We start from the raw sequence: 13996 nt of genomic DNA, 5'->3' as shown, positions 1-13996 counted from the left end.
CAATTAATAGGCCATCAATGAACTTAGTTGTTTTTGTTTTTTTTTTTTAAGAAAAAAAAACCCTCAAATATTAAGAATCATGTTGGTAGCCCATTTGTAACATAAATCTAGTAATTCTTTTTCTCCCTCTCAGCTCTGTTCTAAGATTGGAATGGGACGTTAGGAAAGTGTAAACAAGTTGGGGGCAGAGAGCAGACAAGGATAGTTCTTACTTAATTAGTTAAATATGGCAAATTCAAGTCACCTCTAAACGACGTCCAAATTTTGTCTCCTACCTTTAGCTGCATAGCTCAGAACTAGAAACTCTTCTGAGAAGGGTTTGTGTCAAGTTGAAATAAGAGCAGCCTTTACCGTACAGTTCCTTAATAAAATAAGCTTATTTTTAGATCCTTAAGTTAGCTTACTCCTAGGAACTCCACTTCCAATACTGTTACCTGGTCACTCACATGGAGTTTACCATCTACTAAAATCTTTAAAACAGGAACTACTTCTGTGCGTGATTTAACTTTCTCCCAGAAAATGAGAAGAAAACAAACCATAAAATTTAAAATCCAGTGTCTGATACAGACCAATGAAGAAAGAACAAGAATACTTAATTTTTCAATCCCAAATTATTTTACCATATCATACCATGCACACCGGTGCAGCATGCTGTACCCCACACTGATATGTCTGAGGATCAACTCCATACTACCCCACAGCCGTTGTGATTAATTGTGCTTTTTTCTCTCATTTGCATTCAATATACACACTCATCACCCAAGTAAGAAAAATAATTTATTTGCCTGGGACATTTTTTAAAAGTAGAATTGTGTAAATTAGACCCTATTTTACCTACAAGTGTGAAAAAAATCAGTCGTGAAAGACGAAGATTCATTTATTAATGGAATCTGACCAGACAACTGTAAAATAAATGATCTGCCAAAATGTGTACTGGAATCCATGTAAGCAGCTTTACAAATTGTTTGAGGCAAAAAAACAAAAAACAAACAAACAAACAAAAAACAAACAAAACCCAACAACCAAACCTGTATTTAATAATTTGTCTCAAGACATTTATTTATCTCATAACCTCAATTCAACAAAACCAGGTTTAGGGCTTACCTTAGACAAGACAACATACTCTGCATTAAGGATGCAGGTATAAATAACACACTTCCCCAAACACAAAGAGTTCAAGGCCAATTAAGTTAGAGGGCTTTTATCTAAATTCTCCTTCTCAGCAGTGATTTTGTGTACAAAAAGACATCTATTTTAGCAAAATACTAATGCTGAAAAGAGGAATTGAAAACTCTTTCCAAATTAAGGCTATATCACAATCCTTGAGGATAGGACTATGATTTAATCATATGTAGTTTTAACTTGAGTTATGTGAATGCTACATCCTACTCAAACATAATCGCCTTACCGGAATATGCACCCAACTAGCCAATTTCACAGTACTGTGAGCAACTCTGATTTAAATCACGGTTTTCAATTTATTTTAAGCAGCAGAGGCAGACCTACTCCCTTATAGTTTTTCAAACAAAACATTAATTAGAACTCTGACATGTCAAAAAGATAAAAAGCTTGTGCTCTGCCTTCTGAAATACCAAAGTTTTCCTTATTGTGTCCTACAGGGACCTCTGAGGTTCCGGGACTCTGAGGAACTCCGACGTGAGACCCACCTGGAAATCCCGGTTCAGGACTTGGTGGGGCTATGCCTACAGGTGACAGGAATCATTAGGGATAGCAGCAGGAGGCAGAGAAGGAAGCAGGAAAACAGGGGGAAAAAAGCGGTTTTCCAAGCCAATCTCAAGTGAGGCATTTATTAGCAGGATCTCCACGAGATGCACACGAGCACGTATTTTAACACGCAGGTCGGTCAGAGTCTTCACCAGGAACACTACTAGATCATACCTGAACTGTGAACACCTATACATTAAATGCAAAACTTCTGAGGTCTTAAATTTTCAAGAGACAAATGTATTTCACTGTATATCCTGAATCAAACGCACTTTTCCTCACTCAGACGCATAGGAACAATGACATTACTCAGGAAAAAATTTACCTCACCTTCCATCTGGGTTTACAGTCTTTAGGCCTCCAGTGACCTCCTGGCTCAATATCTAAATCCTTGGAGAAGAGTTGATGAATTTCATCAAAACTGATTTCACTTACATTGACATTGAGGAATCCCCCTAGAAGGTCAAACACGTGAAGAACTGTTTTAATATGGAGCAAGACAGACAACAGTCAGTAGGGTGACGGCATGACTTGGCTGCCAGGACAGTCCAGGGCACTCCTGTTATCACCACGTAACTGTCAGTCCCACCCCCGTTCGGTTCTCATCCGGATGATACCTGATACGACCACTCCACCGTCTTTGGTAAATATGCTGAAGATAAATCAAATTGTTAAATTTTTTTGCTCTGAGTATGACAGTGAATATTTTACTATTCTTTGGGAAATGTTTGCATGTCATTACAAATTAGCTTATTATTGTAATGTTACAATGTGTCCAAGTCTCTTAAAAGGACTTTTAGTTTCAACATAACCAACATAGGCAGCATGAGAGCACAGTACATAAGGGGGTTAATGAAGAAGTTAGGTTGCAGGGAGCTGCCGAATCCTACCTTCTGTGCACTAGGGACACTATGGAACTTCTCTGTGCCTCAGCTGCCTTCTCTGTAAAAGTAGGTGGTGACACCTGCCTCTCCTTGTGGCAGCATCCACTAGACAAAATAGTGCACGTGAAGGATCAAGCGGCGTGTCGGCCACAAAGCATGCACTCAATATACACCAGCTGCCATCACTCTCCTCTACTTCACTCACACTTCTTGAGAGAATTTGCAAACACAACTCAATGAATTTATATTCTTAGTACCTACGCAGTATCCCCTTGATAGGCAAAAGTGGAAAACTACAGGCTTTTAGGATGTTCCTGGCCTACTAGGCATTCGCTCTCTGAATTAACAAACATATTCCCAGAGGTGTTTTTACTAGTAGCTTCTCCGCTCTATACCACTGAAATAGGAAGGACTCTTGGGTGGAAAGCCATTCCATCCATCCACCTGTTAACTCAATCAAAAACAGGACTAAGACCTTAAAGAACTAAGTTCTGACTCACTCTTCAACTCATGAAATACATACCAACCCATGAGGTTTCCCACTTCAAGTCCTCTGAGCCTGAGTGGCCCTGATTCCATGTATACAACCCTCAACTCCTCTTGGAGCGAGCCCTTCCCTTCCCATACCTCCCTCCTCCTAAGTAGGAAGGAAGACCAGCAGCTTCCACTGAGCACAAAGGCAGGCCAAAGAGACAAGTATTCTAAAATATAATGTCTACAGTTCAGAGGGTAAGCTGGGAAAAAATGTGCCATCTTCTCACGTCTGCCAGTTCTCCTGACAATGTTTGTGGTCTTTCACAACCAATCACCCAGCCTTTTGTGTGACAAGAGTCACCTGAAGGAAAGAGCAACCTATGAACTCGCAGAGAAAGAGCAGGTCATGACGTGAGACGGATGAGCCCAAGTACAGACTCCGCGGACAAACACGGGATCTACCACCATAACCGAATAAAACTCAGATAAATCAGATGCACTTAGTGGTGTGCGTGACAGCTAAAATGATAGTCATTATGCTAAATTACAGACAGTTCACAGAAGTCCCCGAAGCTTGGGGGATTCTTGATGGGGGTGACACTGATTTCTTTGTCGGTGCTCCAGCTTGACAGGGCCTGAGCCAGCGGCCATCATCAGCATGGTCAGCAGCTCTCTCCAGTCTCATTCCGTGTAGTTCTCATCTCAAACACGCGTGTGCTGGCAAATTAGGAAGCGAGCGGTCTATCTCTCTTCTCCGTGGGCAGGGCCTGCGGGGGCCACTGTTTTCCTCTCTAATGCTCCAGGCACCCCGAGTTCACCTCCCCTCCGAATGTCCCACCATGCACATTCCTCAGAGTCCCTCGGCAGCCTTCCCGTGTGCTTACTGCTCTTGGCTCTGAAATCCTGATCTCTTACTGGCTGATGGCCGAAGACGACCCAGTGGCACGACACTGATGCCAGCGGTCAGTGTTACTATTTGTGAAGGAGGGGGGTGGCGGGTAGAGGACAGGCCTCCAAGACAGGACTGCCACCACGGGGAACACTGAAAATGGGACCAGAGAGAGAGGGGGAAAAAGAAACGCACACTTAATGCGATGGGGTGACGTGTGATGAGACCAAGAAACTCTGTTTTGCAGAGTTGCTGCTAAGGCATTTCAAGGTATGATAACCCTTCTCACACCCACCCAGAGGCCCAACATTTAGATAAGGACGTGACTTTACGATCCCTGCCATCAACAATTCCTTTGCTTTTCCCACCGCACCTTTTTAAATAATAACGTAAAATGAAGCACACAAAAAAAGTTAAGTGACCTCTGCCCCAAGCACCCTGAAAGTGACAGGTGCTGGCTCCCTGCCCCGTCTCCTGCTCTCTCCACCTGACAGAGGCCTGTCCTTCTCCCAGCTCACTGCACTCCCTGGCGTCTGGGATCTGTAAGCGATTAAATCTTGTGACTCTACTTCCTTTATGGGGCTATATGAAACTGTAAGTCCAATCGAAAGGACCCCATGGGTTTGGGTTTCACTTCCTCCAAGTGGGAGCGTGGATGCTGAGGGAGCTACCTGCCAGTCCCAGGTGGCAGCAAGTCACCCTGGGTGTCCTTACTTCAGCACACCAGTCCCGTTTCTCAGCACAGCTGGCAATGAGGAGATGACTGTGCGTCGGCCTGCAGCCCCGCACGACGCCCCAGAGCCGCCAACGGCTTCCTAACGCCCTCTGCCAGGCTCAGTCTCCCAGGGAGGGAGCCCGGCCTGCTGGCAGTCTGTGGCATGGCCGGGCACCGCTGTCTACTGCGGTGGTCAGACATGGCCACAGACCCCCACCCCAAACTGTGGCCGCTGTCCAAGTCAGGCCGCCTGCAAAGACAACTGCCAGCAGGCCCCAGCGGAGGCGCGCGCGCCGGGGAGGCAGCAGGTCTGGAGGAAGCTGGCCGTACTCGCCTGCCGAAGTCCCAGCACCCGGCCAAGGTGAGCTGATAACCACGAACACCAGGGCTCGGCTTCCTTTCCCTGGGCAGGGAGAGGGGATGCAGGTGAGGTCCCAGGAGCGAGGAGAATGCCCTTAGAGGAGGGACCCAGGGGGAGGCTGGCTGCTGTGCCTACCATGTTGCTGGCTGGGACTGGGGTGCCGAGCTTGGCAAGCCGGCCAGGACCCACGGCAGAGGTGGTTCTAGGGGGGCAGCATGGCGCTCCGGGTGGCCAAGACTGCCACATTCCTTGCTGTTGTCACAAATGATCCCCCAGCTACACGGGATATCAGGAGCCCCGGCCCTGGCCTGGTACAGCAAAACGAATTCTCACTGAAAGCAGGGGCCCTGAAAACATGGTAGCAGCAACTCCCATGTGCCCAGAGGAGGCTGAAAAACCAAGAGACGCTTGCAGGACCCCTGCTCACATGGCCCAAGCCAGAAGTGTGGTGTTATGGACATGCCTCCGTAAAGCTGCTACAACGCTCTTGAGGCCTGGGACACATCAGCTCTTGTTGTGCTGGTGGCGGTAAGCCCCGACCACCTAGGGGGTCGGCTGGGATAACCTAGAGCGGGAGGTTGCAGCACATGGGTCAGGGAAGAGGCCGCCTCCATCCCAGGTGTTCCCTGTTACTGTCTGTCCAACCAGAACATCCAACCACCAGTGTGAAACAAAAGAGGCAAGTAACTAAACAAGATAGAGATGCTAAGGTTTTCTAGAAAAATCTGCCCATGGGGAGGGGAAAAGGGTGCCAGCTGGCTCTCACAGGTCTTTTGAACCAGCTCCGAGCTGTTGGTTATAGCACTTAAAATGCCTGCCCTAGCCATTTGGCCAAAGACCCCAAAATTCACAATTTATACAAAAAACAGCAAACAAAAAAACCACCCAAGGTAGTGAAGCCCTTTTTTATTAGAGACATCCTAGGGGACACTCCGGACTTGTCAGCACAGCAACAGCACTCCCAAAGGAGCTGAACTACCGACACAGGAGATGAAGACAAACAAGGGAAGAGACTCCCAGAAGAGACCACTGCCGCTAGCCTCCGGCGTCCAACAGGGATAAGGGGAAAGCAGCTCTGCCTCTCCTCACTTGGGTTTCCTTGGCTTGGCTCCAGGCCCACCCACCCATCACAGTTACTAAGCTCAGGTTCACTGGGAGCGGACAAGCCCAGATGAAGCTCCCCTCCTCCTGGGGAAAACTGGGATGGATCCTGGGCATGATGTGCTGACCATCCTGCTTCCATAGACAATCCCCCGCCCCCACCACCCCTCACCACTCCCAACCCAGAAGGTGCCCTCGGGGACAGAATCTAAGGAGTTCTTTTTTTTTTTTTCTTTAAAGATCTATTTATTTCTTTTTGAGAGTCAGAGAGAATAGAAGTAGAGGGAGGGGCAGAGGGAGAGAAAGAAGGGAAGCAGATGCCCCACTGAGCAGGGAGCCCAACTCACTGGATCCAAAGACCCTGAGATCATGATCTGAGCCAAAACCAAGAGTTGGAGGCTTAACTGACTGAGCCACCCAGGCGCCCCTAAGGAGTTCTTTTTTTTTTTTTTTTCATGTGTTTTTTTTTTTTTCTCCTAAGGAGTTCTTAAAGCTCCCCCCACCCCCCGGTTATAAGGCCATATTGTTACAACTCACTACAGTGTCAGATACAGCATAATTGGCATTAAACCAGATCAGTGCTATAGCTAAACATGAACAAGATAATTTTCCTGAAGGCCAAATCTTGTTTGCCAGTGTGAGGAGAGCAAACAGTCCCTCTGCCCCTTCCCCTAGGAACCCAACAGAGGCTCCTAGGAGACATAAGGGCTTCCAGGCCCCTTATCAGTCTCCCTTGACTCAGTTCCCTCCCACATACGATGACCAACAGGCCCCTCTGTATGGGCAGCTCCAGAGATCAGGGCTCTCTACTCCGAGACGGCTCAAATACAAGTCAGAAGCCTTTGCTCAGATGCTGCAGGCTCTTTGAAAGACAGCCAGCCCACTGTGAGAGCCAACGCCATCACCACTTAGAATGCCCCAGCCCTGGCAGCAGGATCTGGGGTCCCATACTTTGACCTCCAAGAGTGGAAGCTGCTAAGGCCACTGCCCTAGGGACCCAGCAGTTCCCCAGAGTCTCTCTCTCCCCGGGGGGACAATCACCCATAGAGTTCTCTAATTATCCACTAGGACACACATAACAGACAGTCCTCCCATTCAAGCCCTCCAATAGTCATCCTATTTTTATACAATAGGAAGAAATCAGAGCTTATATGGGGGCCATTGTAATTGCTAGGCATGTTACCAGGCTCAGGAAAGGCTGCTTCCCGAGTTAGGGGCCTACCAAGCTGATTTACTGACCCTGTCCCCACTGGACCGTCAGAAGGGCCCCCATGCCTCCCTGTGGCTTGCCGGGCTTCTCTCTACACTGCTCAAATGCTCTCAGGTGGGACACTTTGCAGCACACGACGTGATACTTGGCAGGAGTGTCCCAGTGCCCTGTATAATCTTCCACACCTGCCCAAGCACCAACAGCACATGGATGAGAATGATCTCTGCCTCGTCCCCAGGAGAACAACCCCCAGGGCCCAGCCATCCAGCAGGAACCTCCAACTTCTCGTGGTTTCCCTGATGAAGCAGCTCGTGTCCACCGCAGGGGCAGTGCATCAGGGCCATCACACACACGTGGCTCTCCGTACGTGCACTTCTTCACTCGACCTCCAATGCATCTGCCTCCGTGCCAGCCCCCAAGAGTCCTGTCTAGTCATGGCAGTGTACTTTCGTCTCCCTGGAGCTCCCCTTACAAATCACTGGACAGAACACCCCGCATCCATCTCTCTGCCCCCTCATGTCAAAACCAGGCAGAACCTAGCCACATTATATGGGGCCGAGGTCTGCTGCTCTCCCTCGCTGGAACTGGGCTAGGCACCACCGCATGAGGCACACAACGACTTATGAAAACAAATACCAACCTGTCAACCGCCCTGCCGAACACACGAGGCTGTGACACCAAAGATCAGCCCTCACACAACAACAGGATTCTCTAGCACAGACAGTTCTGGATGACCATTCCGTTTTAGATGACCTAGTGGCCAGGGAAGGGGCTGTGTGTGCTGGCAAGGCCCCCATCTGCTGCGTGTATATTAAATAATTCTGGAAAGCTTCAGACAAATTTACAAATGATGGCCCAACAGGTACAAAGTATTCCATAATCTCACCCAAGTGTTTCATCAAATACTTATTTTAACCCTATCCAGGGGTGTTGGTTTATTTTCTTGGCTAGATCCCAACAAATGGGGAGGGCGGTTATGGACAGCATTTCAAATTATTTGTCTACTAGGACTGTTGCCTGGCGTTTTTGCTTTGCTCAAGTGTTTTATGAACTAAGTGACCAAAACCCTGATAGTGGTTAATCTCTACTGTCCAGACACTGCCTATGATTTTCCCTAAAGATTAATGCCTGGGCATCACCGGGTCAACTGTGATGAAAAAAACAACTATTGTTCTTCTGAAAAGGAGCTCTATTTTTCTGAATTGTTGCCTAGGCATTTCAAAGAATGATAACCCTAGTCATACCCAGAAATTGGACACTTAGATAAAGACTTGAGTTTAGGATTTCCACCAAAAATTTCTGCTTTGCTTTTGCCAGGGCACCTTTTAAAATTACTACTTAGAATGATGCCCACAAAAAATTTAAGTGACCTCTGCCCCAAGCACCCTGAAAGTGATAGGTGCTGGCTCCCTGCTCTGTCTCCTTCTCATTCTACCTGAAACAGAGGACTGCCCTTCCCCCAGCTCACTGCACCCCCTTGCTTCTGGGATCTGTAAGTAATTAAATCTTGTGACTCTGCTTCCTTTGTGGGGTTATACTGAAACTATGAGTCCAGTCAAAAGGACCCCATGGGTTTGGGTTTCACTCCCGAAGTGGGAGTGTGGATGCTGAGGGAGCTACCTGCCAATCCCAGGTAGGTGGCTTGTGCCCCTCACTCAGCAGGTCATAATCTGTATATTCTTCTTACAACTAGCTCTAGCATCTCAACACATGATATTGAGGAAAAGACCCCAAAGCACAGAAAGTGAAGGGAAAGGGGCATATTATAGAGAATGGCCAGGAAGAGGCACTGTGCAGATGAACTACTTGCGATGTGGTTTCCAAGCAAACCTCAGGAGAAAAAAACCTCTCAAAATGAGCCTGTGGTCAGGGAGGACTTGTGGTCCTCCCTGACCACTACACCCACTGAAGCTACTTTCATCTCCTTTATATATTGGATGTCCCCTTCAAGTACCACTCAAAGAAGCACTTTCAGTGCACTGATACCAGGAGAGGACACATCTCTCTTTACTTGTGGAGAAGTAAGCAATCAGCCAGGCTAGCCCCCTTTATTTCATTTGTTGAGATTTCAAGGGCAACTGGAGAGGAAGGACCCACTGAGCTCCACAGAGAACCCCCAATCTTCATGCCGCACCTGTGCTAATCTGAGCTCTTCCAATGAGAATGTGTGATCATTCCCCACTTAGAAATTAAAACGTCGAAAAATAAATATATTTGCTGAAATCAATGTATCTAGTAGTTTCATCAGCACATAAATAACATAATTTATCAAATCTTAATTGTCACCATTCTGAAGGTAGAACTGGGGTTAGAAAGGAAAGATCTGGGCCTCAACTGGGATCAAGTGGAAGAATGAAATGGAGTGTAAGCTACCCATTAGTCCTGCCAACTAAGCCTGCACGCCAAACTATTTATTTTATGTGTGAGAAAAACATGGTTGCATCATTGGTTATATATGTCATTTACTATAACTTCTTAATGCTGCATTAGCAAGACATGCAATAATGCCACACAGTTTGGAAACCTAAATGGGTCTGGGGTCCATTAGGTATGTGCAGGCCCAAACCATAGGCTCACGGAAGTGTGCACCATATGGTATCGCATGACACAACTTAGGATACTAGTTTTTCTATTAAAATGTAATTCTTGGATGCCTGGGTGGCTCAGTTGATTAAGTGACTGCCTTCGGCTCAGGTCATGACCCTGTAGTCCCAGGATCAAGTCCTGTGTCCGGCTCCTTGCTCTGAGGGGAGTCTGCTTCTCCCTCTGAACCTCCCTGATCTCATGCTCGCTCTCTCTCTCTCTCAAAAAAAAAAAAAAAAAAAAAAAAATTAAAATATAATTCTTAAAAGAATAATCAATACATATGAATTACCTACATTTACATTTTTTTTACATTTCAAGTAAAATTTAAGGCATATATTATCTCTAGCCAGGGAGTTGTTTTCCCTATAAATCAACATCTTTCAATGACTCCTTCACTTGGCTTAGGGCCTATTATCTATTTCTTGGTATCTAAAGCCTAATTCTGGATACTCTGGCTTTTTATCACCACTTCACCCTCAGGGCGTCAAATGCACATAGCCCAATGATCTGATGACAGTGTTGAGAAAGACCTGAATTTCCTGAAGAAATATCCAATTGGGTGAATTCCACCCCAAAGTCAAAATATCATTTTTATGGTAAGAGAGCCCATTGTCTCCTCTACCCTCTGGACGGCTGCCTGAACACAGCTCAAGGCCATTTGGTTACATCAGTCATCTTGTCCCCAGTCACCCACTGCCCCCTTTGGAACCAACACCAGAAACTGCCAATTCCCAATAGGGAATTACTTAGGCTTCTCAACTTCTGGAATTTTTTAAAAACGATTTTATTTATTTACTTGAGAGAGAGAGAGAGAGAGAGAGAGAGAACAAGCAATGGAAAGGGGCAGGGGGAGGAGAGAGAGAAGCAGACTACCCACCAAGCAGGAAGGCCAATGTGGGGCTTGAACCCGGAACCCATAGATCATGACCTGAACTGAAGGCAGATGCTTAACCGACTGAGCCACCCAGGTGCCCAAAACTCTGGAATTTTATGTCTGTTTACACAAGTAATTTCTTACTCAACTACTCCTAAAGTAACCAAATTTAAGAATTCTTCTTTTTTAAAAAAAATATTTTATTTATTTATTTATTTGGAAAGCATGCAAGCAGGGAGAGGTGCAGAGAGGGAGGGAGAGAGAGAATCTCAAGGAGACCCCTCACTGAACATGGAGTCCGATGCAGGGCTTGATCTCACGACCCTGAGATCATGACCTGAAACCAAGTGTCGGACACTTAACACCACTCATGAACCCCCCAAATCTAAGTATTCTAAACACAGAGTGGTTTTTAGCCCCACATGACCATCTAGGACACTAGATGGATGAATGAACAAACGAATGAATGAATGGGTAAGAAGGGTAAAGCTGGTCATGTCCAAATCCTGTCTCATCTCTCTTTCTTTGGCTTCCTTTCAACCTGTGCTTCCACCCACTGGCTCCATCAAGTGCTAAAATATGCCTATAAGACATTCGTGCAAAAGGTGCCCCCCAAGTAGTTGACCCAAAATAACAGCTCCCAGCCAGCCCAAGTTCTCACCCCCTGATCCTGCCCACAACACACAGTTCTTAACACCTGACTTCTTCCCTTGCTATGGTTTTCTCCTGCTGTACTCTGGATGACTAACTGAAACCTGATTTTTGTCCCTACCCAGGCCTTCTAACCACCCAATAGGCCCTTGTTTCAGCCCAGAAGTTCTCACAGCCTTTATCACATTCTTCCAAATGATTTTCCTAGTCCTTGACTGTTAAGAAGATGTCAACCTCCTCTATTGTCACAGTGTACAACTATTACTTATTTCCTCAACTCTGACACACTCACTCATTTATGTTTTAGCATCCTGATATAAGGATATATCCCATAATGTGTGCATTTAATGCATTGCTTCTTCCTTGTTCCCAAAAAGCCATTATAAAATTAATGGTGTGCCTTGTCAGGAAAATATATCAAAAAAAAAAAAAGAAAAAGAAAGAAAGAAAGAGAAGAAAAGAAAAGAAAAGAAAAGAAAATATAGTATGTCGTATATTCCTCCTGTGATTTCAAATGTATTTTCTAGAACCATTTCACTGCCAAGAAATTTCCATGTGTAGCACCTCAGTGTTTTTTCTAGAATATCTCCCCACTCCTCATCTTTTTTTTTTTTTAAAGATTTTATTTATTTATTTGGCAGAGAGAGATCACAAGTAGGCAGAGAGGCAGGCAGAGAGAGAGAGGAGGAAGCAGGCTCCCCGGTGAGCAGAGAGCCCGATGCGGAACTGAGATCATGACCTGAGCCGAAGGCAGCGGCTCAACCCACTGAGCCACCCAGGCGCCCTCCCCACTCCTCATCTTAAATGAACAATTATTCTTCCTTTCAAACTGTGCTAAGTGCTCACTTTCCTAGGTCTACCATCTTGGAGTCAGGGATAAAAGAACGTATTCCACAGACTTATAGCTATAATTTAAAAAAAAATGTTTACTTTGTTCTTTCATATATTCACCTCCTTTCACGTTTATGACTTAATCATAACACCTTTTAATATCCAGCCTTGTTTACAGAGAGGGAGTTACTCTCCCCTCCCTGTCCATCAACCCAGATCTGTAACCCTAAGCACCTAGAATGCTTAGGGCACCATCACCTAGAATGATGGGCACCATCAGAGCTGAAAGCCAGTCAGCTCTGGCTTCAAATTATCTCTGCTACATCCTCATTTTCCCCATCTAGCTGGCTTCTAATAAGCTCACTAAATTTGGTGGTATGGCTAAGAATCAGCAGGCATGGCTGTTTAAAATGAGGGTCACTGGCCCCGTTCTCAAAGCTCCTATGTCTGTAGACACCCCTGTGAACAAATTTCAAGTGTCTGAACAGCCCACCACCGAGTCCTGCCTTCCAGAGGAAGAAGCTAGAACCTACTTGCCCATCCTCTCTAGCAGACAGGAGCAGTCATGTGACCAACCACACCAGCAGGAGCATTTAAGCAGAAGACAACACCATGAGGACAGGGGCACTTTACAAAACTACCTTCTGGTAAAAGCAGTGTCAGAAGCTTCCAGTTTGGGGTGGGGGGCACTCTGATCTCCAGACCTGAGCACCCTGGGGGAAACTGCGACCTCTGCCAAGTGAAAGCGAGAGATGCTTCAGCAAGAGTCTAGGTCTCATCACAGCTATTCAGCCTCTAACCCTAACTCTATGCCACCCAGGTTTTCTGAGGACTGCCTGGGATCTCTCCACAGATTCCCTTTCTCCTCAAACCAAGCTAGACTGTATTCTGGGGTGTGCAGCCAAAAAACCTGACCTTCCCTGTGGATCAGGGGTTTGACTTAGAGGCTTACATTTCTAACCAGTATCCCAAGCTGATTCTAGTGCAGATGATCCCTGGACCACACTCAGAGAAACACAGCTCTATGAGCTCTACCCCATCACAGCTGTTTGTAAGGAGCTGAATGTTTGTGCCTCTAAAATTCGTATGTCAAAATCCTAACCCTCAAAATGATGGTATTAGGAAGGCGATTAGGTCATGAAGACAAAGCCTTCATAAATGGGGTCAGGAGTCTTATAAAAGAGATCCCAAAGACATCCCTCGCCCTTTCCACCACGTGGGGACACAGTAAGAAGATGGCCATCTGTGAACCAAGAATCAGGTCCTCACCAGACACTGAACCTGCTATAGCACTTTAATTTTAACACTTCTGGGCTCCAAGGCTGTGAAATAAACACTTACTGTTTAAGCCATCCAGTCTACGGTATTTTTGTTTTAGCAGCCCAAATAGACTAAGCCACACTACTCACTCACAAATACTCTTACTTGCCCCCCCTTCCTGACCTGACACACCTGATCAATAACTGTCTATGCTTGAATCCTCTACCCAATAAATACCACTAAAATGAATCACATAAGCACACTAATCTCATCCTTAGTGATAGTACCTAATACACTGCCTTGAACATAGTAAGCTTCCAACAAAAATAAGCGTCACAATATTTGTGCCTTTTGACCCCTCAGGGAAGGTGAGGGGCTCTTTTGGCTAACCTGTTAGTCACCTTTAACTTGTGGTTAGCTGGCTCCACTTTTCAT

At 46.1% G+C, this 13996-nt stretch overlaps 1 protein-coding gene across 1 annotated transcript in view; it reads right to left on the bottom strand.

Moving 5' to 3' along the window:
* B4GALT6 (beta-1,4-galactosyltransferase 6) overlaps nt 1-13996 on the bottom strand; it is a 67284-nt gene that overhangs the window by 18128 nt on the left and 35160 nt on the right. The window contains exon 4 of the mRNA XM_044243219.1: nt 2056-2180. Within this exon, the coding sequence (XP_044099154.1) occupies nt 2056-2180 (125 nt within the window). The remainder of the gene's footprint in view (nt 1-2055; nt 2181-13996) is intronic.

The sequence above is a fragment of the Neovison vison genome, chromosome 3, assembly GCF_020171115.1.
Source record: "Neovison vison isolate M4711 chromosome 3, ASM_NN_V1, whole genome shotgun sequence".
Classification (NCBI taxonomy): Eukaryota; Metazoa; Chordata; class Mammalia; order Carnivora; family Mustelidae; genus Neogale; species Neogale vison.
Note: the sequence above shows the minus strand (reverse complement) of the source record. Positions and strands in the feature narration are given on the sequence as shown.